Source organism: Orcinus orca, chromosome 13 (assembly GCF_937001465.1).
Source record: "Orcinus orca chromosome 13, mOrcOrc1.1, whole genome shotgun sequence".
NCBI lineage: Eukaryota > Metazoa > Chordata > Mammalia > Artiodactyla > Delphinidae > Orcinus > Orcinus orca.
The window spans coordinates 76,227,847-76,252,323 of record NC_064571.1 but is presented as its reverse complement, the minus strand read 5'-3'; the positions used below and the strand labels follow the sequence as shown (position 1 = coordinate 76,252,323).

General features: G+C 42.0%; 1 protein-coding gene across 2 annotated transcripts in view; it reads right to left on the bottom strand.

Moving 5' to 3' along the window:
• Positions 1-2,034: 2,034 nt before the first annotated feature.
• Positions 2,035-24,477, bottom strand: part of LDAH (lipid droplet associated hydrolase) — a 95,713-nt gene continuing 73,270 nt past the window's right edge. For both annotated transcript variants that reach the window (XM_012534864.3, XM_004274850.3), the window contains 2 exons: positions 18,641-18,723; positions 2,035-5,453 (listed from right to left, as the gene is read on the bottom strand). In XM_012534864.3, coding sequence (XP_012390318.1) covers positions 5,262-5,453; positions 18,641-18,723 — 275 coding nt within the window. In that variant the 3' untranslated portion in view covers positions 2,035-5,261. The remainder of the gene's footprint in view (positions 5,454-18,640; positions 18,724-24,477) is intronic.

The following is a 24,477-nucleotide window of genomic DNA, read 5'->3' as shown; positions in this document are numbered from 1 at the left end:
GAGGACAGAGAGACAGAGACAGAGACAGAGAAACAGAGAGACAGAGGACAGAGAGAGAAACACAGAGACAGAGAGAGAGACAGAGGACAGAGAGACAGAGAGAGACAGAGAGGACAGAGAGAGACACAGAGGACAGAGAGAGAGAGGACAGAGACAGAGAGGACAGAGAGACAGAGAGACAGAGAGAGAGGACAGAGACAGAGAGAGAGGACAGAGACAGAGAGACAGAGACAGAGACAGAGAGAGAGGAGAAAGAGAGACAGAGAGAGGGAGGACAGAGAGAGACAGAGAGAGACACACACAGAGAGAGAAGACAGAGAGAGAGAGGACAGAGAGAGACAGAGACAGAGAGACAGACAGAGAGAGAGAGAGAGAGACAGAGAGAGAGGAGGGGGGGAGAGAGAGAGAGAGAGGCCACTCTGTGGGGCAGAAGCGGTTGTATTTTGGGGAGGGGTCGAGGCACGGGCACTCTCAAAGCTGGAGCGGTTGATCCCAAAGGTTCAGGGCACAGCACAAGTTTGGAGGAACAGAGGGAAGTAAGTGCGTCTGGAGCACCCGGTGGCCGTAGCAAAGCTGCTGAGACCGGAACGCGGGACTCAGCCCCCGCTCTGACCCGCACAGGCCGCTGCCTGATACGCACCCCGCACCCCAAAGCCGCATCTGTTGTATCCTCTGTTCTTTTGACGCTACTCAGTTGTTCCCAACGCTCTCCTCTTCCCTTCCCCTGACAACCTCGCCTTCGCCTGCCCTCGCGTGACCCCTTCCCCAAGCCTCCACTCCTCTGGCCGTCTGCCCGCTGTCCCCTTCAGGAGGCAACACGGTGCGTGGGAAGGGGTGAAGCCGTGTCGCTGGGGCAGAGCCCCGCTGTCACTCAGTAGCTGTGAGGTCTTGAGCACATCACCTGCTTGGCACCCTCGTGGTAACACACGACTGTGAGGCCTGAATGAGACGCTGTGAAAGTGCAGGGTGAGCAGCACGCTCTTTCTCTGGACTCGTTCTCTTCTCTTCCAAACCCACCCAAGTTCCACCTGTCCTCCTGGCACCAGGAGCAGCCCTGCCACACCCTCCCTCCAGCAGTTTTCTCTTTACAGAACTGTGGCAACCCGGAGCCTTCCCCGGCCCTCACTGTTTTGCTCTGGAGATGCCTTCAGCCTGCTGGAGAGGACAGACCCATGTCCCCCATTGGCTCCCCACGTGGGCCACTGTGATCACTCACCTACACCTCCAGGGCACAGAGGCAGGAATCTCAGCCCCTTGGGAACGGAAATCTTTCCTGTCCTCGGCACTCCTACAGGAGAGCTTCAGCCTTAAGTCCTCAGAGATGTACTAGTTCACAGAGCACACTCAGGCCCAGGCACTGCCTGCTCCTTAAGCCCCACCCAGCAAGGAGAGGAGAAGCCCAAGGACATCTCTTCTCTCTGGCAAGAGGGGGCCAGGAACAAAGATGATGCCTCTGTTATTTAAGAAACACTTTGCTTCCTACATCTTTTCAAAGGACTATAAGCTCCTCGAGGGGATGTTTGGGTGTCCTGGGCTGTGTGTGGGAGGCCTGCAATGGCCTGGGGTCAGAAAGCTGTGTCGGGTGAGCGAGTGGCCTCCTCCTTCACCAATATGAACCAGAAACGCTGAGACGATTAGACTCAAATTTCAGGCTGGGTGAAACACTGCAGAAGCTGGGACATCGAGGAGTCCTCCATTGCACCAAAGAGAAGAGAGCGTAGAAGACAAGTTTGCTATCCTTCTCCTTTAGGTACCATTTAATAGAGCATCTACCAGGCAGGGTGCTAAATACTATATGCAAGACCTCGTTTGACCCTATTAAAGACAAACAAAAACCCTTCCGAAGTCCAAAAGCTAACGCAAGTACTTTTGTAGATGAGGGCCAGTGGGGGAGTGAAGGAGAGGGCTCGGGGAGGTTAAGCCTCTGAACATCACAAACCTCATAAATGACAGATCCAGGATTTGAACCCCAGTCTTCATTTACTTCCTAGAAGAAGTAATTCACTTTCTGTAAAAGAAGCAATAAGAGACAGATGCAGAAGGAGAGTGTATTTTTTTAAAAAGTAATTATTCGTATATATTTCAAAATCATCTCAAACTTACAAAAATGTTGCAAGAACAAAGAACTTTTTTTTTCTCTGAACCATTGGAGAGTAAATTGACATAATGCCCCATGGTTCCCTGGCACTTGTGTGTCTTCAGTACAAATAAGGACATTTTCCTACTTGTCCACAATACAACCAGTGAAATCAGAAAATTAACATTGGTCTCTTTTTCCCAGCTAATCTTCAGATCCCATTCAATGAAGTTTTGCAAACTGTCCCAACAGTTTTTTTTAATAACAAAAACATCTAATCCAGAATCAGGTATTATAATAAGTTGTTGTGTCTCCTCATGTCTGGAATTAAAGTTAATTTTAATATAATGTAGGATAACAAAAAATCAAGACTTTGGAGGTCACTGGCTCTCCAAGGGCTGAGTGGAGAGGCCAATGGTGAGAGGGCTGCTGCCTTGGACACCTGGCCACGAAAAGCCACAGGGGCTGCCTCTGGAGATTCTCCCCCATGGTACAGAGCAGACTGAGAACAACTGGTCATGATTTCCAGTTTAGGCCTTTCAGTCAGCCCTAGATAACCCCTGATGAAGTTATTAAATCTTTGACAAGGGCCATTCAAGTGGCTGACCGGGATATACAGGCAGAAATGCTTCTGGAAAATGGATTTCATCCACTGCTTACCAACTTTAGTCTTTTATTTTTTATTATGATGATGTTTAATAATAATTATTATTAATATAGCCAGTCTTTATTGAGAAGATACTCTTGGTCAGGCATTGTGCTAAAGGCTTTTATTTAATCATCCCATTGAATTCTTCAACAATATGAGGTACATATTATTATTAATCCTATCTTATAAATGAGGACATTGAGGCATGGAGAAATTAGATGAAGTTGTCTAAAATCACACAGACAGTAAGACCTCCAGAGTTCACGTACCCATCACCTCATACATATGCACGGAAACATTTTTGCTTAATTCCTAATGAAATAAAATGAACTTCAATCTCCTGAAATCTGATTCTTCCTTCTCTACAAGAAGCACTGAGAAAGTGGCTTTTCAATTTAACAGAGAGACTCTGACCCGAGTCTAACTCAGGAGGATGCTAGGATTGTACCCCTCCTCCCCCAACACACAGAGATCAGGCCAGGCAAGGTCAGAAAGTGGGGGTAAAACACTTATTTTGAAAATTCATTTGGTGCTTAGATGATAAACAGGAAATTTACTTTATCATTTTACTTCTTATCATTTTTTAAGCTCTGGTAACCTTTGGTTTATCAGACAAAATTTCATACATGTGGACTCCTGAAATAGGAAGCAATGTTGTAAGGTCACGCTAAAAGGAAAGCTGGGCGTGTTACTCTTCATTCCAGCAGCGTGACGTACCCAGTACTTGCTTAGTACTACTGAGCATCTCCTGTATGCAAGGCACTTCAAGCCATGAGACCGAGCTCCTAACATCAGATTTCTAGAAGGCTTCCCTACACAGTTGCCAATAAGGACTCTGTATGCAGCCTTGCGCCAGCGGCTTAGGCATCTACCGGCTCCTTTCCGGGGCCGAGAGCACTGCTTGCCTGGAGCGTGGCTCCTCCCCTCTGAGAAGTCATTTGCTCTGACATGGCAGCCACGCCAAAGGGTCATAACTCATACAGCGCTCACCACTGGGCTGGCACCTATCAGAGGTGAATCTTTCATCAGGGGGCTTTAGGTTTTGAGAAGAAGGACAACATCCCATTGTCCTTAAGGAACGGGACACCATGAGGGATTTCCTCTAGGAGAAAATGGAATGTTTCTATCTATCATCAACCATCTCTGCAGTCAGCGGGACTTACTGGCTCCTAAGGTCCCAGAATTGAGTCAATTTAGGGAAGGAAGCAATATTGTTAGCCTGCTCTAGGCCAGAGAACAAGTTTCTTCTTTACTGGACCTCAAGGTGCCCGGAGAGGGTGAATTCACTTAACTCAATGGGTTGTTTAGGTTCATTAGTAAAACAATTTCTTTCCAACTAACAAAACTAATGGAGAAATCACTTATGGTAATTCTCTAGTCAGCAATTTGAAGATACCCTTTCAAAAATTACTTACTAGAAGATTTTCAGAAGAAAAGAATCATAATGTAGCTAACAATCTATCCACAATGCCTTTATAGTACTTGGTTCATTGCTGGTCCTCAGTGGAGTTTGACTGAAAAATATCACAGAAGGGGCAGTTGCATGTGGCAGGTACAAGGCTGATCTGGGACAGCCTAGGGCCTCCCCACCTTGGCTCTGGAGAACAGGAGCCTGCGGGGAGCTCACAGCCAGAGCCTGCTAGCTGTCTGTGGAGGAAGGCAGAATTGGGATCCTTCAATAACTCTTATTAGTTGTTAGTTGACCAGAGGAATGACTGACGAGCCTTATTTGTTGACTACTGCAGGCAGATCGGGAAGTCACACTCCTTGGGAAAGGAGACAAGCAGTGCTTCCCCTGCCATTGGCTCTGCTGGGGCTTGTGCCACTGGCGGCCAGACAGAAGGCTGACTTGGTGGTTTGAGACATGCTGCAAGGTGGTAACAGGTGGGCTGTGCAGGCTGTCCTGATATCCAGTCTGATTCGGATGATCTCAGCCAAGACCTGTGCAAAGTTAGTCTGGGCTGATCTTCACCTTCTGTCCTTAAGAGAGACCCAGGTCCACTGCCAAGATCCACTGCTCATCACTTCCTGCTACTGGACTTGAGTGTATCCTTCTCATGATCTCACATGCTTCACATATCCGACTACACACTTAACATTCAGTGGTCTCTTACATTTTCTAGTAGGTCTTTCATAATTTTCTCTAGGGGAGCCTATTCTACATTGTAACTCAATTAAAATCAAATACATTTAGATTTCTTTTTGTCTGAAAGGATCTTGCCTACCAAAATAAACTGTATGGTGCCACTGGGCATCTCGTGCAAACATAAGAGACTTTGTTTAGATCACTGTGTTCCCTGAGTCTTGGAAAATGTGTTGTTAATCCTATGGAATATTGATCAACTGTGTTTATTTCAGTCTGTAGCATGGGGAGCTGGGAGCTGATAGTTTTTAAGTCAAGAGGGTCTCACTGTTTTTCTCTTCTAATATCCAACATTAAAATTAAACATTTACCTACTAAGTATACTACTTACTACTAAGTACACCTACTGCCTTTATGTACTAGCTGTCAGTGCTTGCTCCTTGTGTCAGTATTTATATTTTGGACAGATCATCCTTTAGCCAGTCAGCTACCATATCTGCCATTTCCTGGTAAAAATAGAGGATAAAATCATGAGGTATTTTTTTCTCACAGAGTCGAATATCTCCTTCTGGAAAATCTTTCTTCATGTCTTCATAGTACTCTTTTGGACACCAACCATCTATAGTACCATAGTAAAATGTAAGCTAGAAGACAAGACAAAAAAATTTATTAGAAAACACTTCCCCTCCCAACACGGATACGACACCAGCAACCTGTAATGCTTTGAAAACAGCCCCTGCACCTGGCCCTATAAGCGAGTCCCAAGGCTCCCTCCAGAGAGTGGCTCTCAAGGCAGTGAGCTTTCATGGCTTATGGGAGCGAACCTTGGCATCTGATGGAAAGAAACTCATGTAGGGAGAGCCTGGTGTGATACATCACCCATGATTCACTAAAAGGACTCGCCAGCAAAGTTGTGTATGTTGAGGTTGAGATGGACACTGGAGAGATGGCTGATGAGGGCAAGGAAGAGTTATTGAGACATAATCACTGAGTAACTAGTAACCATTCATTATGCACTTAATAGTTTTCATACAGCCACATGTAGGCATATGGGACATGTTTGTTGGATGTATGCAAAGATGAATCAGATGGACTCTGCTTCTTAATGTAGCAGATGAAATGTTATCAGAACTCTGAGTGTCTATGACATTTCTAGGAATAGGCTCCAGGTAGTAGGAGAGTGTGCTGATTCAGTGGGAAGGTGTTACAATCATACTTCAGGTGAAAGCAAGCAGGCTGGATGGAGTCAGAGCTTCCTTTGAGGCATCACTAAGACGCTTATTGACTATTGATCTGTACCAATCTCTGATACACATACACACGCACATGTTCATGCATACACATATATGTATATACACATACAAATGTGTACATATGCACACATATGTGTACATATGTATGGGCACATAAGCATATATACACCACCTATGTATATATAAATATGTATATATGTGTATGTATGTGTATTTATGTGTATATACACATATACATTTATAAGCGTATACACACACACATCTTTATCTCTACGTCTAGCTCTAAGCTGCTGTTCTTCACTGAAAAACTATGTTCTACTTCTGTATTTCTGACAAAAAAAAAAACGCAACAAAAGTGAAATCCTATTCAGAAGGGTACATACTGGTAATTTCTACCAAAAACCCCCCAAAACTAAATTTTAAGGCCCCTCTGACATCTGTTATCACTGAAAACAAAGAGTTATGCCATAAGTGGCTAGTTACAGTCTCTTGTAGTTTCCATAACACACCAAATTTGTTCACTCATTCAAACACTTAATCATTAATCTATTCAGCAAATACTTACTGAGCATCTACTCTGTATTAGGAACCTGGAAAACAGATAATAAGACAGTCTCTGGGGGAGGGAGGGACTGGAGGCACCACATCCACAAGACAATTAGCCCAGATAAGGGCATCTGGTGGGAACCAGTGGGCAGGAAAGGTTCCCTAGAGCACTGATGTCCAAGTTGAGTCTTCAAGTTGGGGGAGCACACTGTGGGGAGTATACCAAGCAAATAAAAAGTATGAAGGAGCATGGCACGCTTGGGAATTGGAAGTAATTTAAAATGGCTGGGCTTCCCTGGTGGTGCAGTGCTTAAGAATCCGCCTGCCAATGCAGGGGACACAGGTTCGAGCCCTGGTCTGGGAAGATCCCACATGCTGTGGAACAACTAATCCCATGCGCCACAACTACTGAGCCCACACGCCATAACTACTGAAGCCTGCATGCCTATAGCCCATGTTCCACAACAAGAGAAGCCACTGCAATGAGAAGCCCGCGCACCACAACCAAGAGTAGCCCTCACTCGCCGTAACTAGAGAAAGCCTGCGCACAGCAACGAAGACCCAACACAGCCAAAAATAAATAAATAAATAAATTTTAAAAAAAAAGGCTGGAATATGGGAGATAAGTCTGGAGAGCTGGCGGAGAGAGATGAAGTCATTAACAGCCTCTGTGCCCCAATAAGGAGGTTGTACCTTGTTCTGAAGTCCACAGGAGCTAACAAAAGACTTCACACAATGAAGTGACGTGATTAAGTCTGTATGGTAGGAAACTTACTCCAGCTGCAGTGACGAAGAGATTGGAGGGGATCAAGCAGAGGCGGGAGGAGGATATGGGAAATACGTGTTATTGCCCACTGGATAATTTTCTACTTGGATCATTAAATCCATTATCTGAATACGGACAGGTGAGATCACTCTTATAAAAATACCAACTTTTATTACAGTAATGTTATGATGTAACCAACATTTAAAGAGATGGTTAATTAAAAAACACTTTAAAGAGGAGAATATTTAATGTAGTACTCCAGAGAGTCAATTACTGACAAATAAACTTTGAGTTGTAGACTTATTCCAAAACACTTCATAGGGATTTTTCTGGCTTTCACCTGGGCTTTGGTTTTGAAAGCTGCAAAGGATCTGTGGCTCACAGATTTCTCACTGAATTTCCTCTTCCTACTCTCCTGTTTTTGTCACTACAACCATTTCTGGGCATGCCAAAGGTCCCAAGCCACACTTCATCTTGCTAGGGCTCTCAGCAGTGTATGAAGTTCCTCTTGATTCCTGGAGAACAGGAGAGCCTGGCAGTTGCCTGGTTCCTTCTTCCTGGTGCCGGTCTCTCTGTAGCTCTAAAATGCTGCAACCTCACAACCAGTGGGTGACTATTCTGGCCAGTTGTGGAAAAAATAAATTTCTCAGAATTCCTCAGCAACCACCCTGCCACAGCTTCCCCTTGCAATCCTGCTGGGAGTACAAGCTGTCTGCAGGCATTAATGATCTACCAATAGGGCTAATAACTTTAGATTCTCTCTAAACCACTCCCTACTCTTAGCACCAAGAATCCTTTAAATTATATCTAGGAAATAGCATCTGGAACAGTCATTATGCACAGCTGTTCAACACTTCCTCAGAGTATGAAACAGTGTTGAGAAATCTAGAAATGCGAAATTCAGACTTGGGCTCGTGTCCATCAGGTCTGTTCCTCTGCTCCACTGCACCCTTGCCCGAAGACACTAGGACACTGAGAAGGGTACTGTGGGAGTCCTCACACCAGTACAAGCTACGGTGGTGAGGTCTTATGAAAAATCCTAACACAAAAGGGTCACCTAGAAGGAAAGCAAGGCAGGAAAGACCTCCCCCAATGAAGTTGCTTTGACAAGGAGGAAAGCATCACTGTGGCACCTGCTGTTACTTTCCGCCTAACTCTTCAAAGATGATTTCTATGGAGCGTTTCCTTTTCAGTGAGGCAATTACAACTGGAACCATCTCCACTGAGAAATCCAGCTTGATAAGCCTGAGCACTGGGGAAGCGCCATTCCTCCCCTCATGCATGAAGGTATCAGACAGTTGAGCAGGAGTAATAAATATGGATTACAGGAACCCACCCCTACCTTCAGGTATCAAGAGACAAGTCCTGTCCAAGTAGTTATGGGGCACGCGCTGCCCAAGGCATATGCTAGGAACCGCAACACAAAGTGATGTCAGTGTTCAAGACGGCATAACAGTGAGGATAATAGATTTCCCATATGTTCATCTAACTTTACCTCTCAATCCTCCATACTGTAATCATTTTAAGGGGGCTGTATTTGGTTACATTTCTAAGTGATAGTGGGGTAAGGTCTTTTTGTTTTGTATTGTTTATTTAAGTTCTTCTTCAGAAGAAGGGCTCTGTAAGAAAATCTTGGCTTACAAGTCAAACACGTGGTTATTTCTATTGCCTTTACATAATACACTGGCTCAAGATACTTCCTGATCCCTACAGATTATAAGTCACAGGCAATAGATCCGAACAGAGGACTCTGCGCCTGTAACCTGAAACAGGAAACTGGAAAAGTATGGGGTGTGTGGTGGTAGTGGTGGGGGAGGGGGAAGGACAGGTGAAGTATAAAGAAAGAAATAATCGGACACCAAAGCGTAGTGGTGAAGAGTGTACACTACTACTATGTCGATATGTAAAAATGATTCGCAACAAATAACGATGACCTGATGAAAACTGAGAATGATTTGCCAGGCTCTATGCTAAGTTTTGTGTTCACTGAGTCCTTATAATAATATTCTGAGGAAGGTATTTTATTCCTGTTTTACAGAAAAGAAAACTTAGGCTTAGAGAGACTAACTTGCTTAAGTTGAAACAATTAGTGAATATAACCCAGTGAAAAACCGAGTTATAAACCCAGAGATGGCATTCCTAATCAGTACCTTTTACTACTATTTACAGTTAAGAATAAACTGAACCATGGTATGAAAACACAAACCTGAAGACTGAGAGGTCTTAAACTGGTTATGAAAACTACCTGCATGTGACAATCACCGACATGCACAAAGTTGATGTATACAGTTCTGGGGTGCTGCATGCCACAGGGGTGATGAAAATACTGGAATTGTTAACCAAGAATCTCAGGCTATCAGAAGGATGTTTAAATCAAATGTTTACAAGAAAATAAATTATTTCCTATAGCTTATTTCTCCTTGGCACTTGCTTTGATATGCATGAGAGTTGATAAAGAGTATACATTATTGAGATGGAAATTATTCTATTTCCAAATTGTTATGTTAAGTAATCGTTTCTCTATTAAACACAACATTTAATTTTCTCAATTCTATGTTTTGATTGCCCAGGATTTTGCTCTTCTCTGTGTACCTTCTATAGTAAGGCGGAATTATGGTTACTGTGATAACCATGGTTATCACAGATAGTCTCTGTGCTCACAGATATATTTTCCTTTAACTCTTCAGTTGCCCCTAAGGATACATGTCCCTGTTAAAATGTCCCTGCAAATTGCTGCAGCTTGCCCCCATAGAGCAGCCACAGTTGTCTTTTCCAATGGCTTTTTTTTTTTTACTTTTTGCTCCTGAAACTGCAGATTCCCAGCATTTCCACCCAAAATGACTCTAAACCTATCTCCCATCTGGCAATGGCTAAGTGGTTGAAATTCAGAAGTAAGACAGTTCTGCCCTGGAGAAGCTCCAGAGTAGCGAAGAACTCAGGCATGTACAAGCTGGCCCTTAAACACAACAGGCAGAGAGAGGTACGAACAAACTACTGTAGGAGCCAGAAGCAGGAAAACCTGACTTCTGCCCTGATTGATGCAACAAAGCTTTGTTTTAGTATTCATTGAGTTGCTGGCTTTTATGCATTACTAATAGAGGATTTATTTTAAGAACAAAAGACATATTAGAAACCACATTATGGTACAAGTTTATATATTTGATTTAGCTAATAACTAACAAAAATCACTTCCAATGATATATCAACATCTTAAAATATTAAACATGAAAAAAGCCACACACAGAAGTCTCTATCTGGTGATAATAAATATTATTCAGCTATAAAAAAAGAAGGAAATCCTGCCATTTGCGACAACATGAATGGACCCTGAAGGTATTTTATGCTAAGTGAAGTCAAACAAATAAAGACAAATATTGTATGATCTCACTTACATGTGGAATCTAAAACAAAAAACCGAATTCACAGAAACAGACTGATGGTTACTAGTGGCAGGGGGTAGGGGGTGGAGGAAACGGGTGAAGGTGGTCAAAAGGTATAAACTTCCAGTTATAAGATAAGTTATAAGATAAATACGTTCTGGGGATGTAATATACAGCATGGTGACTATAGTTAACACTATACTGTAATATTTGAAAGTCGTTAAGAGAGTAGACATTAAAAGTTCTCATCACAAGAAAAAAAACTGTAATTAAGTGAGGTGATAGATGTTCATTAAACTTGTGATAATCACTGGGCAATATATACATGTATTAAATCATTATGTTGTACACTTTAAACTAATACAATGTTATGTGTCAATTCTATCTCAATAAAACTGGAAAAAAAGTCTCTATCTGAATTACTTCTTTCTATTCAGTAGCTGACTAGACTACAGGCATCATAGGAATTGCTGGACAAGAGCAACAGGCTGCTGCTTCTACCCTCCCCGCGAAGTCAGACACTTAAGCCTCGACCCTGCAACCTTAAAGGAAACCTGTTCTGTGACATAAGCATCTCCTTTCAGTTATTTGAAAATCCCAGCCCTCTCAGGAACAGAGAGGTAGCAGTCACAAAGCTTTAACAGTTCACTGCAGCCGTTCTGAGCAACCATTTTTAAGAACTTGAACAACTCCTGAAAAAAGGGAGATAGTTTAGAAAATTCATTTTCCGATTTACCTTGTTTCCTTTCTTTCTTTTATCTAGAACTGGCTCAATTTCCATTCTTAAAAAAATGAGAATTAGGGCTTCCCTGGTGGTGCAGTGGTTAAGAATCCACCTGCCAATGCAGGGGACACGGGTTCGATCCCTGGTCCAGGAAGATCCCACATGCTGCAGAGCAACTAAGCCTGTGTGCCACAACTACTGAGCCTGCGCTCCAGAGCCCGTGAGCCACAACTAATGAAGCCTGCGCACCTAGAGCCTGTGCTCCGCAAAAAGAGAAGCCACTGCAATGAGAAGCCTGTGCACCGCAAGGAAGAGTAGTCCCCGCTCACCGCAACTAGAGAAAGCCTGTGTGCAGCAACGAAGACCCAAGGCAGCCAAAAATAAAATAAATTTATTTTTTAAAAAAGGGAACTAAAATCCCTAAAAATTAAAAAAAGTGGCTGAGGACAGAGGTGAACACACAATCCTTCACAAGCACCAAGCCCTGCTCCCCCTGAAGGCATCTAGGCGAGCAGTGGGAATTGGGTGCGAAAGGAGTAGGAAGTCCAAGCGGGTTAGGGACTGGGCTACTCTCCAGTAGCTGGAACAGTCATGCATCAAAAGCCCTGCAAAGTGGGGCTCTCTTCTTTCTGCACGATCCAAGTGTAAAGGGCCAGAACCTGTTCATTCCCAAATGTAAGTCACTGCTCCTTCCAGAGTAACTAGCTTCGTCTCTTTCTTACCTGGGCCTGGAGTGAGAAGCTGACCCAAGGCATCTATCTTCCTCTGGTGAGGCAGCAGAGTATGAGGCACTGGGAGCAAATTTATCCTCCTGTGCTTCTGTTTCTCCCTGGTTATATGCCTCAGGAAACTGGCAGACGTGCTGGGAATGGTCTTGCTTAACTAACTTAGAGAAATGGCCAATTCCAGCTCATCTGAATTCTCCGTACTGGGCCCAAGTCCTGGTAAAGTTTAAGTACTACTTCCTTCACTGCTGTTCCTATACAACATCTCCCTTAGCCATTTTATGGGAAGCAGTGGCCAGAATGGGATTGGGGCATTCCAGGGTCACTTGGCTACATATTTAATATTACCAAAATCTTTCATTATAGAATGAAAATATCTGAAGGGGTGCGCAGGGGGAGGAAAAGATAGGCAAAGTCTTTTTAAAGTACTCAGAGGCATATCTAGGATATAACTAACTTTGTAATAATAAACTTTTATTGAATGCTTAGTACATGGCCAGACACTCTTGCAAGGTCTTTATATGAATTGCATATAGCATTATAGTTTTGGAACAACTGCATGAGAATAGATAGTATTATTAAACCATTTTACTGATGAATAAAGGAGACACAGCGAGGTCAAGTAAATTAACCAGGGTCACATAAGTAAGCAAATGGTGGAGCTGGAGTTTGAAGCTCATGCTGTACCTCTGAAGATTCTGCTCCCCGATCACGCTCCACTAGAAAACTCAAGGGTATGCTGACATAAATGAGTGCCTAAAATGAAGCTCTCAAGGTCAAAATGATTGAGATACAAACAAACCTATCTATTTCCAGGATGATTATGATATTCTGAACAGGCTTCAAATTAAACAGGCAGAACTAACACCATCAGTTTCAGACCGAGGTTGGCGGAAAGGCAGTCTTGGTTAGCTGGTCCAGAGAGCACATCCTAAGCTCCACTAAGCGGGACGTGTGCATGTCCGAAGGATTTGCATGCCCAGATCTGCAAACTGTGCAAGGTTTGTTTGTTCCCAAAGGCAACATGCGCCTCTGGGCTCAGGCGGGCTAAGCAGGATGGGGAGAGCCGTAGCAGAGGGGTCCCTGTTCCTGAGGACACGCTGCCCCTTTCCCAACCCCACTGTTGGCCCCAGGCTGGCCCTCTGGGGGCAGGGGCAGCACCACTTTGCAGGAAGTCCTTCCACCGCTGCCTACCTTCATCAGAAAGCAGCGTCTCATGTGCTCTCGCTGGGAACAATTTCAGACCCCTGTTGACTGATAGTGATGTTCAGATTTGGTCTGGCAGTAGCACACACCAGCTGTTTCCATAAGCCTAGGCCAAGGATGGTCACGGCAGTTTAGAATTTCCCTCCTAAGTGAGTTTTAAATGAAAACTTCAAGTTTCTAAACCAAACACTAATTCACTTTTCTTTGAATGAGACTATATCCCCTTATAGCTGAGAACAATGACAGAATGGGAATGCTGACCTCCTATTTGCCTCAGACACACCAGGTGCCTCATAACACACAGCATACCCCAGCGGCTCCCGGAAGGACTGGGACCGGCGTGGTGAAAATGTACAGTTGATTCTCTTACTCTGCTTTATTCCATCCTGGTTCTCATTCCCGTCCCTCCCCCCCTCCATTTCCGTCTTATTCATTAGTTCCTCTCCTTCCTCCCAACCTTTAAATGTGTTCCCCAAGGGTCAACCTTTAGATGTATTCTCTCCTCATACTACATACTTCCTTGGGTTACTATTTCCATGCTCATGACTCCAAATATATCCTCATCATTCCCAAATCAAAATTCAGCCCAGATTCCTCTTCTAGGCTTCACACCCATATATCCAGCTACCTGCCAGACACGTGTCCCCTGGATGTCCCACAGGTATCTCAAACGAAAGTACCAAAATGAACTACTTTCTCAACCGGCTCCCACAACGTGCTGGCGCTTCTTCTCCCATATTCCCTATCTTGTTACAAAATCCAAATACAGAGAACTAATCTTAGACTCCATCTCCATTCTCTCATATCCTACGGGTACTAAGTGTCTTTGATTCTACTTCCTAAATCTTTCCAAATTCTACCCCTTCTTTATCCCCAATTCCACTGCCTTAGTTCTTGTAAAAGTCTTCTAAACAGTTTTCCCACTTCAAATTTCATTCTTTTCCAACATTCTGATACACATTTCCCCCCAAATAATCCCTCTCATTGGTTAATCTAGCCACATTCCTAGGACTAACTGATATGAACTGGCACCTCTGAACTGGCTGTTCACAGACGGCATATGTTCTGATGGGTCAGTGGTTATGTCATATGGTTGTCAAACATTCTGAGTATCACCCTGATTATTACCCCCTTCCTTAAATCCTTCAATGGTTCCCTAACAACTCAAAATAGTCTCTTTAGTGTAGCATATCATGGCTTCTTGTTCTCAGGCCAGTCACCAAACCACAGTACCATACTCCCTAACCTTTTCTAGTGCCTCAAAGCAACTTCTTCACCTGGGATCTACAGGTCCACGCAGTTTCATGGGTAGATGCAGTGGCAGTTGAGGGGAGCGGAGTAATGTAAACTTGGATGGGAAAAAGAATATATCATTTTTTTTGCTAACCTCTAACAATAATTTAGTATTTCCTTCAATTATGAACACAGGCAACAAACCACAGAATATTAGAAATACCTATCTTTTGTCATCTATAAAATTACTGAAAATTTCAAATTACAGTAAAATTGTTTTAAGTAACTAAAAGTTTATGCATATCACTACATATTTACAATAGTAATTCTGACTGCTATTATATCTCATTATTTAGTTTGTTAAAGATGCACAAATTATATATCACAAATTTGCTTTTAATATATTTTGATAACTATACTTCAATATAATTTTTTTTTGGTAATCTCATGTATTTATTTCATGCGCTTAAAAAAATTATTCTGAGAAGGATTCCACACACGACACAGCTGGAGAGATCCACGGCACAAAAAGGCTTAGAATCTGTAACAGCGTCCCTGTCCGTTCATCTAGTACACATCTATTGATGGTTCACCAGGTATCATGCATGGTGTTATGCCACAGGGATACCAAGATGAGAAAAACCTTCAAGGTGGGTGAGAGGGGAAAACCGACTGTTTAAATACTGTGTGATAAATGCAATATGATAACTTTACATATGGAGCCATGGGAGCCGAGGGGAGGGACTTCTAACCAAAACCAGGGGCTGGGGAAGCCCTCTTAAAGACGACAATGGAGGGCTTCCCTGGTGGCGCAGTGGTTGAGAGTCCACCTGCCGGTACAGGGGACATGAGTTCGTGCCCCGGTCCGGGAGGATCCCACGTGCCGCGGAGCGGCTGGGCCCGTGAGCCATGGCCGCTGAGCCTGCGCGTCCGGAGCCTGTGCTCCGCAACGGGAGAGGCCACAACAGTGAGAGGCCCGCGTACCGCACAAGAAAAAAAAAAAGATGACAATGGAGCCAAGTCTTAAAGGACAGGTAGAATTTAGTCAGGTGAAGAAAGAACACAACCTATGATGCCACAGGCCCTACTATATTCTTTTGGAAACAACTGAGTCTGACATATTTGCTTCAAGAAAGGGAAATAACCTTATGTAGTGCTGCAGCAGTGTCTGACACTGTCTGTAAAGTCTCTAGACCTTGGAAAGAAGGAAGGGAGACAATCAGCTCCGGAGATTTTTCAGAGTTAAAAAGGCACATTTCCCTCAAGAAGATAAAAAGTTCTCTTCATGTGGAAATTCAGTGGTAAAAAATTTGAATTTAGAACCAAAGTCTGCTGATTATGATATAATAGTTTTTTAGAGGAGGAGAAAGAATCCAAAAGCCATCCACATGTGGTAGTAGAATGACTGTTTTTAGACTAAATCTCCTGTGGCTTCCTGACTGGATGGCACAAAGATACATTTTCCAGAACTGTTTTAAAAGTTGAATAATAGATATATTTAACGATTCTTGCAACGAAATGTGTGGCTCAAAACATCGTTACAATGGACAGTCCTGGAGAGGCACAAGGTTTCTGAATGCTTGTATTTGGGCAGAAATGAGACAGAGTATCCTTGACTAGAATATTTAAAGTAGGGATATGTCTAGTCTTGGGAACTGATTTTCAAGTCTGACTAATTATCAGGGTTGTTTGGAATGCAGGGGAAAATGCCCACTATTTTGCTAGAACTATGTGCCCTTTTAAGTTTCCTTACTTTCTCAAGCAGACTGAGACATATGTTGATTCAACTTTTACCAATATTAAATTACAGCATGTTTCCATTTTTTTTCATTACAGAAACAAAAAAATTGCAATAAACTTCTTGTCTTTCTATACCTCGTTTCACTTAGGAATTGGAATTGTATTATTCTAGTGGAGAGTTCAAACTTAGCTGGTAGAAAGGACATTCAATTAATCGCAGGTAGTTGTGCATCATTAAACTAAACAATGCCTTGCTTTCCCAAACTCCACAAGTACGTGTCATGTTATCTTAAAAACAAAATAAAACCATTCCCTGTAGTTGGAAAAGTTTAGTCCTGTGACCGTGTGTTAATATTAACCTTGAAATGCCTGCCATCTACCATTATACCCCCATATTTCTCCCACAAAAGTGTCAGTAAAGTACGGTCCTGACACAGTTACCATGAGCAGCCCTCTATCTGGGAATGATTACACTTGCATATGGATTTAACTTAGGACAGGAATAAGTTAGCACCTTCCTTTGACCTCCTTCTGAGCACAACATACAAACAGAATCCAGGAATGATGAGTACTTTACAGCAGCTGGCTTCCACAGGTGGTAAGACAGGCTTTGACACATGACGGGTCTAGTCATTCAGCAAGTGTGAATTTTGGAAATGAGCATCTGCCAGTCTTATTATTAACTGGGAACTGAGTTGTTTTTATGAACTTCCAGCCTTGAGAACTTAAGCACAGCTTTGAAACAAATTCACTTATAATTTAACTAAAAAATAAAATACTGTTTTTCTTGCATTTTCACATACGTCAATGAGTGGAAACAGTTGAAAGCCCTGGAAAGAGGGTCCTTATGAGGCCCCAACCTCCCCCATTCAGGTAATGAGGGTTTCCTCTGTCTTCAAAATTTCAATCTCTGGCCAACTGCTATTTTAGAAATATGATGACCACTATGGCCGTAAGACAAACACAGACTGGCACTTTCAAAAGTCCTCTCTGGGTGAAGCTACGATAGATCGATATTCTAAAAATATTGTTTTAAGAACATATATATTTCTTGCTTTAAGATAATTGTATTGGGAGGTTATAGAAATATGAATTAACACTATAGGCAAGTTTAAGTCAAATGTCTCAAAGTTTATGAAGAGATTCTAAACCCAGCAGGATATCTAAGATTTTACTTGCAGATTGTAGGTTCCTGGGCCCTGTAAGAGTTGGTCACTCAGTGGGGCTCGTTTCACTGCATCCAGCAGATGTCACGGTTCAGCACTGGACTGCAAAGCTCTATATTAGCACAGTCCAACAGAAATACAAAGGCACACTGGTAATTTAAAAACTTCTACTAACTGCATTTTAAAAAGTATAAAGGAACGAATGAAATTTCTTTTAATAATATATGTTATTTACCCCCACGTATCTAAAATATTATCATTTCAACAGGTAATCAATATAAAATATTAATGAACGATTTTACTTATTTTTTCGGTACTAAGTTTCTGAAATTCAATGTGTATTTTACACTCATGGCACATCTCAATTCAGAGTAGCCACAATTAACCACATGTGGCTAGTGGGTACCGTGTTAGATGGTACAGCTCTATCCTATTCAGCTGTACAGACAGACAGCTGTATGGACAGACAGACAGATGATGCCATGGGAGTACCAGGGCCACCTTAATTCTAGGGTGCTTAGACATATTCTAAACCATGGCCCCTCACAGTTTCAGAAACTGTGCTTCCAAATATGCCTGTGTTAAGATTCTAGCACTTACAGCAGCAACTCAAAAATGCTACATATTTCAATTGTTGCCTTTCTGCACCTGCTTGTATAGAAAACTCGCCTTGGTGTCAGCTGGGCATTCCTACTCTAATGCATTGGAGAATAAGAGAGACGGGCTCACTGGATCATCAGCTCATAGGCATGTTAGTTCTTTTCCAATGTTTCACTTATATTTTAATATAACTCATTTCTTCCATAAATATTATTGAGAGTCTTTTCAGTACAAAGCTCTAGAGAGAAGGATCGATCCTAAAAATAAACCCAACAAAAACAGGTGGCAAAACATATTTAAGTAACTATGTAGTCAGCTTTACTTACTTTCTATGCAACTTTCAAGGACTGCCTTAATGTTAACTAGAAGTAGAACTTGATCTGAAATTTACAAACCCTTGAGGTCTTACAGATTCTAACCAACTCTAGCCTTTCATCCTCAGTAAGTATTGCTGCCCATCTACTTCCCTCCTTGTAGCACTAAAGTGATTACCTTAGATAAATGTTCCTTTATGGTTTCATTGTCTCTCTTCACCACCTCCATCATTTCTTGGCTCCCAAGGTAGGCAGCATTAACTACATTAAAAAAAAAAAAAGGCAAACAGTTAGAATATACAGAACAAACACAAATGTCAAATTAATTGTAGTATATTCCTGTTTTACTCTTTTCTTTTGCCAAATGCTATGTGATGTGAGATATTAGTGAGGCCAAGAGAGGCATGTGAGTCAGCAACATGCACTGTCTCTGGAAACAAGAGCATGCCCTGTGGAAGAATCTCTCTCACCCTCACCTGGCTTTCTCAATAGCAACGTTAGCAGTATGATGGCCTAATGTCAGATACCACAGCAGGTGTGTGTAATCATACCTGATCAAGGCATTTTTATGATTTAAGGATTAGAATCACAAATTTTGACAGATAAATCATGTATACCAGGGAAACCACACATAGTTATGAACATGAAACCATCTCGATAATTTTTTAAAAAGGACACAACTAAAAAGAATGTTTATTTTAAAACAGGTTTAAGTGATCTTTAGGAGTTGCTTATGAGGGTTAGTTCTATTATACTGACTGTGGAATGAGCAGAGTGACCCTCATTTTTGAGATGTCAAGTAACTGAGAAAAAGGAAGAACGCCAGAGATAACATGAATTGATGTGATTTTCTGGTACTGCTACACAAATTTTCATTTGATTCTTTGTGCCTTGAATTCTACTTTGATTGGTGTTATTATTGTTACTTTGCTTTCTTTTTGGCATCATCTGCCTATTTGTCTTTTATTTTTAATCTTTTGTCATAAGTTAGGTCTCTTGAAATCATAAGTAGATTCCTTTAAAAACAAAATTTAAAGTCTCTCTCTCTTAAATAAAGGGACTTAACATACTCACGTATATTGATATAAAAGATATTTGGTCTGACTCCAGTCAGGAGGCAGAATAAAGTAAATAATAAAGTTCACAGCAGGAATTAATGAAATAGAGACCAGAAAAACAATTGAGAAACTAAATGAAACTAAAATTAAGTTCAATAACTGATAAATCTTTAGGCAGACTGATCAGGAAAAAAATGTGAGAAGACATAAAACATTACCAGTATCAGGAAAGAGAAATGACAACCCTTCAGATAATACAGACATCAAAAGGATAATCAAGTAATTTTGTGGACAACTTTATGTCATGAAATTCAATAACTTAGATGAAACAGCCAGTCTGCTCAAAGACACAAATTTGAAGCTTACTTAACAATAAATAGATAACCTCAATCGTCTTATATCTATTAAAGAAATTAAATTTGTAATTTAAAGCCTCTGCACAAAGAAAACTCGAGGGCAAGATGAATTCATTGGTCCACTCTACCAAACATTTAAGGAAGAAATAATATTGATTTTAAATAAATTCTTCCACAAATGACTACATATATATAGATATTTAATTTTTGACAAAGGTAGCATTTCAGAGCAGCAGAAAACAGGTGGTCTGTGGTAGGCAGAATTCCCAGATGACACAAATACTCCTTGCCCTTTACAATCCCTCCCTTCTGAGTGTGGGTGAAACCTGTGAGTATGATGACATATTACGCCCATGACTAGGTTATGTTATAAAGTTGACATGACTTTAAGGGAGATTATCCCAGTGGACCTACCCTGATCACACGAGTCCTTCAAAATTTGAGTTCTCTCTGGCTAGTGGCAGAAGAAGTCACAGATTCAAAGCACTAGAAGGATTAAATGCACCACTGTTGGTTTGAAAATGGAGCTCATGTGAAAAGGACCTGAAAGTGACCTCCAGGAGCTGAGAGGGACCCCTGGCTGACAGCCAGCAGGAAAATGGGGACTGCAGTCAAAAAGCCACATGAACTGGATTCTGCCAACAACCTGAATGAGCTCAGAAGTGGATTGTGGGATATGCAGGGGTATAAAAGAGGCTTCTGAGATCCAGGCAATGGTGATCCTTGAGCTGGGAGGGAGTTATATGGGAGCTTGCTTTCTGATAATTCATGGAGGTAAACATTTAATCTTAAGCACTTTTCTGTAGTGTTATTCTTAAATTGGAAAAAATATAAACATTCAAAAAACTTGTAAGGAATCTTACATTTCTAAAAGTAAATTTTTCATCAGGGAATGTACCTCACCTCACCTTTATTCTTATTCTTGTTTTTCCTGGTAGTTTCCCATCTAAGTGTACTTTTTTGTTGTTTTTAGAAAGTAGAATACCAGTTTCATTTCCAGTAATTGCTCCAAGGAAGCAATTATCTTTTTCTTTCCTCAAAAATGCTCATAGGGTTTCCCTGGTGGCGCAGTGGTTGAGAGTCCGCCTGCCGATGCAGGGGACACAGGTTCATGCCCCGGTCCGGGAGGATCCCACATGCCACGGAGCGGCTGGGCCCGTGAGCCATGGCCGCTGAGCCTGTGCATATGGAGCCTGTGCTCTGCAACGGAAGAGGCCACAACAGTGAGAGGCCCGCGTACCGCAAAAAAAAAAAAGCTCATAACACAGCACAGTGGCCAAAAACAATAATACTAAATAGAAGTGTAATTTCCTAAGGGGAAAACACATTTCTCCTGGCAATGACTATCAACAGCATTCCTGGAAACCCAGCAGAATTCAGTTTCAAGCACCACAGTGAAGGAAATATCTAGTAGCAGGAGTAATGGAAACAAAACACGAAGGGAAGAGAATGGTTTAGAAGAATGGTACTTATTTACTTTTATTTCCTTAAAAATCTAAATACAGGTGTAATAAAAACCTCACTGAGTCTAATGTTCTATTTTATTTGCTACCGTCATCTTCTGAAATCTGCTTAGCGTTTAAAGATCACTACAGGACATCAACTCCCAGTGGAGTGGCTGAGGAACGAAATGAGTGAGGGCTAAAGTTGGAAGACCAATAGGACATTCATCTCCCAGGCTAAATGGTACCACTAAATTCTCCAAGTACACATAATCTACAATAGAAGGCTGCCTTCTGTTTAACTCAATCACCTATCTTGATGCCATTTTGTCTGTCTGGAAAATTCCCAACTCATCTTCAAGTCCAAATTCATTTGTCTTCTCCCTTACTTATCTAGATAGAACCAATTTCTCCTTTTCTTGGTACCATTCCTGACCTGTATCTGTATTTATAACAGTCGTAAGTGTGATATGTTAAAATTCTTCACATTTATCTCCCCTACCATGCTATATAAATATATATATATATATATATATATATATATATATAAAAATATAGCAGTAGCTATATTTCATTTATTATTCTCTCCAGTGATTACGCAAGTGCTTGGTTCATGGCAGCTGTGAGTTAAGGGCTGTTAAATAAAATAAATGGGAAGGGACTCGGCCAGTGTTTTCCTTTTTTGCGGGGGTAGGAGGGAAACAGGAGGAAATACCTGCTGCCTCCCTTGAAGTGGTGCAAGAGCTGACATCACAAGAGAGGCCAGAACACTGACATGGTAAGCCAAGCTGGCAGATACTGGTATAAAACTGGGACAAATCATTGCAGGCAAGAGTGGCAATCTAAGAGCTTCTGTTGAGACTGGCCCCAGACTAGGCCACATAAAGCACTGGCCATAGCAGTGAGGGAAAATGCAGAGGGAAGAAAAACCACAATGAATGATACAATAGGAGGTCTGGGGGAGATGTACGAACAGTTTTCTGAAGTAGAACTTGGGGGTTGGAAGCCAAGTTGTCCTGCTGTTTTGGTGGTATGTGATCCAATGCCATTAGCACAGTTTCACAGTAGAATGCCCCAGTTTGTTCAGTTTTGCCTTTATATTGGGGAGGGAGGATTGATGGTGCTGAAGCAAAGGGAATTACTTGAACTGGGCACAGTTTACTTAGGGCAGGTGAAATTTGGAGGTAGGAAATCTCCCATACATGGGTGTGTGCACTGCAGTGTACAATGTGATTGTTACTCCTGGTCTGTTCTGACCAAGATATTATTTCTAGTCACTTTAATATTCTTTAAAATGGCTGTTAGGTTCTGTATGTCCAAAGTATGCCATAAGGTTTAGAAGAAAAAAACCAGTCTCTTAAAAAAATGCTCCTTACAAGATTTGCTGGATTAGAAAAAGGGTTTGGTATATTTACCTCCATGATGGGAGGGTGGCTGGGGACAGAAGCCACTAGTAAGCACACAAATAGAGGTAAACAGCAAAAAGTTTTCATTTAAATTCTCTTTAAAATAATAAGGGTACTACTAATAATCACGGGAACCAAGACAGGCTCTCCTGTGGATAGGTGCATCTAGATGTGCTTCCAAGAGAGTCTCCCATAAATAAACTGCAGACCCCAGTCTGAGGTGGTCTTGTCAGGGCTTGTGAAGCCCAAAGACATTCTGGAGGGGGCATGGATGTGGTGGACTTTAGTTATGGTGAAGAGGATGGAGTTAACTGTCTAGGTTACTAGTTAACTAGTATGGATGGAGTTACTAGCTAGGTGTTTGGTAGGTCCATGGAAGATGGTAGGTAGGTAGGTCCAAGACCACCTTGAAGTAGGGATGTAGTAAATACTAGTACCTACCCAAAAGCCAATAAAAACCCCCTCATTTCCTTGACTAGAGACATGGGAAAGTCAAAACCTATGGCTTTTCCACATCCCTTATAGCTAGGGATATGGCCTAGTGTTGGCTAGTAGAGGCAATGTAGAGGCAAGGTTCCTGGGGGAGGACTTCTCTTCCTACATAAGCCAAAGCCTCATCAGGAATAAGTCTCTGCTTTTGCCCCATTTTCCTTAATTCCATCTGAATGTCAGACATGAGGCCTAGAGTAGAAGTCATCATGTGATCATGAGATGACGAGCATGAGGATAAATGTGCTGCGGACAGAGTGGAAATCCAGAAAGAACGCACATCGTTGATGGCACTGTTGAGATACTATTCATCTCTGGACTCTCCCCTTTATATTTCTTGGTGCATGAGAAAAATATCGATAGATCCCTATCTGTCTAGGCCACTGTAATTTAGTTTTCTGTTATCTATAGCCAAATTCAGTCTTAGCTAATAAAAGCAAATAAAAATGGGGTCTCTCGATTTTCTGGGTGTTTTTGGTTAACAGGGGTTGATGTTGTTGTCAACTTCCTATCAGATTCTGGTACTTGAGTAGGGGAGGAGGGTGGCATCAAGCTTTATCTATACATACTAGATCCTCCCTATAGGAGGCAAGAGGTAGGAGCTGACTGCAAAAAAGCCGTTCCAAGGATAGCCCCTCCTAGCACATCTTCTAACTGGTCCTGAGGCTGGCAAGATGTTGCCAAATGTAGAGGAGTTAGGTGCGAGCCAAGCAGGGCTGCATGGTAGCAAAATTCTTGGGGCTGAGGACAGACTGTGAAACTGGATAGTCCTGGAGATGTGAGTATCCCACGCTCCAGCAGAGTTCTGTCCAGAGCTGCTCAGGCAAAGTTAAGGCTAGGCAATCAAGAAGCATAAACCAGGAGAGTTTGTCAGAAGTTAAGCAGGATTACACATGCTCAGAAACCCAGATGAAGTCTTACAAGGGCCAGTTCTTTGGTAGGTCTTTATTTTTTTCCCCGATCGTTTTCTACAGTTTCTATTTGTGCCAATTGTGGCTTTTAACAATGTGAAAACCAGATCTAAAAAAGTAATTCTCCCATTCTAAATTTTCTGTGTAATTTGGAGTAATGTTTACTATTCACATGTTTCTCCATAAGCCAAGACTTTCGTTATTATAACCATTGATTTAGTCTGCAAACAGACAGTCTTATCTATGTGATATTGAGTTCACCAAAGTGAAACACACAACTCAAGGTGTATGATTTTTTAAAAATACTTTTAGAGTGGCAGATAATTTAAAGATATATATATATATATATATAT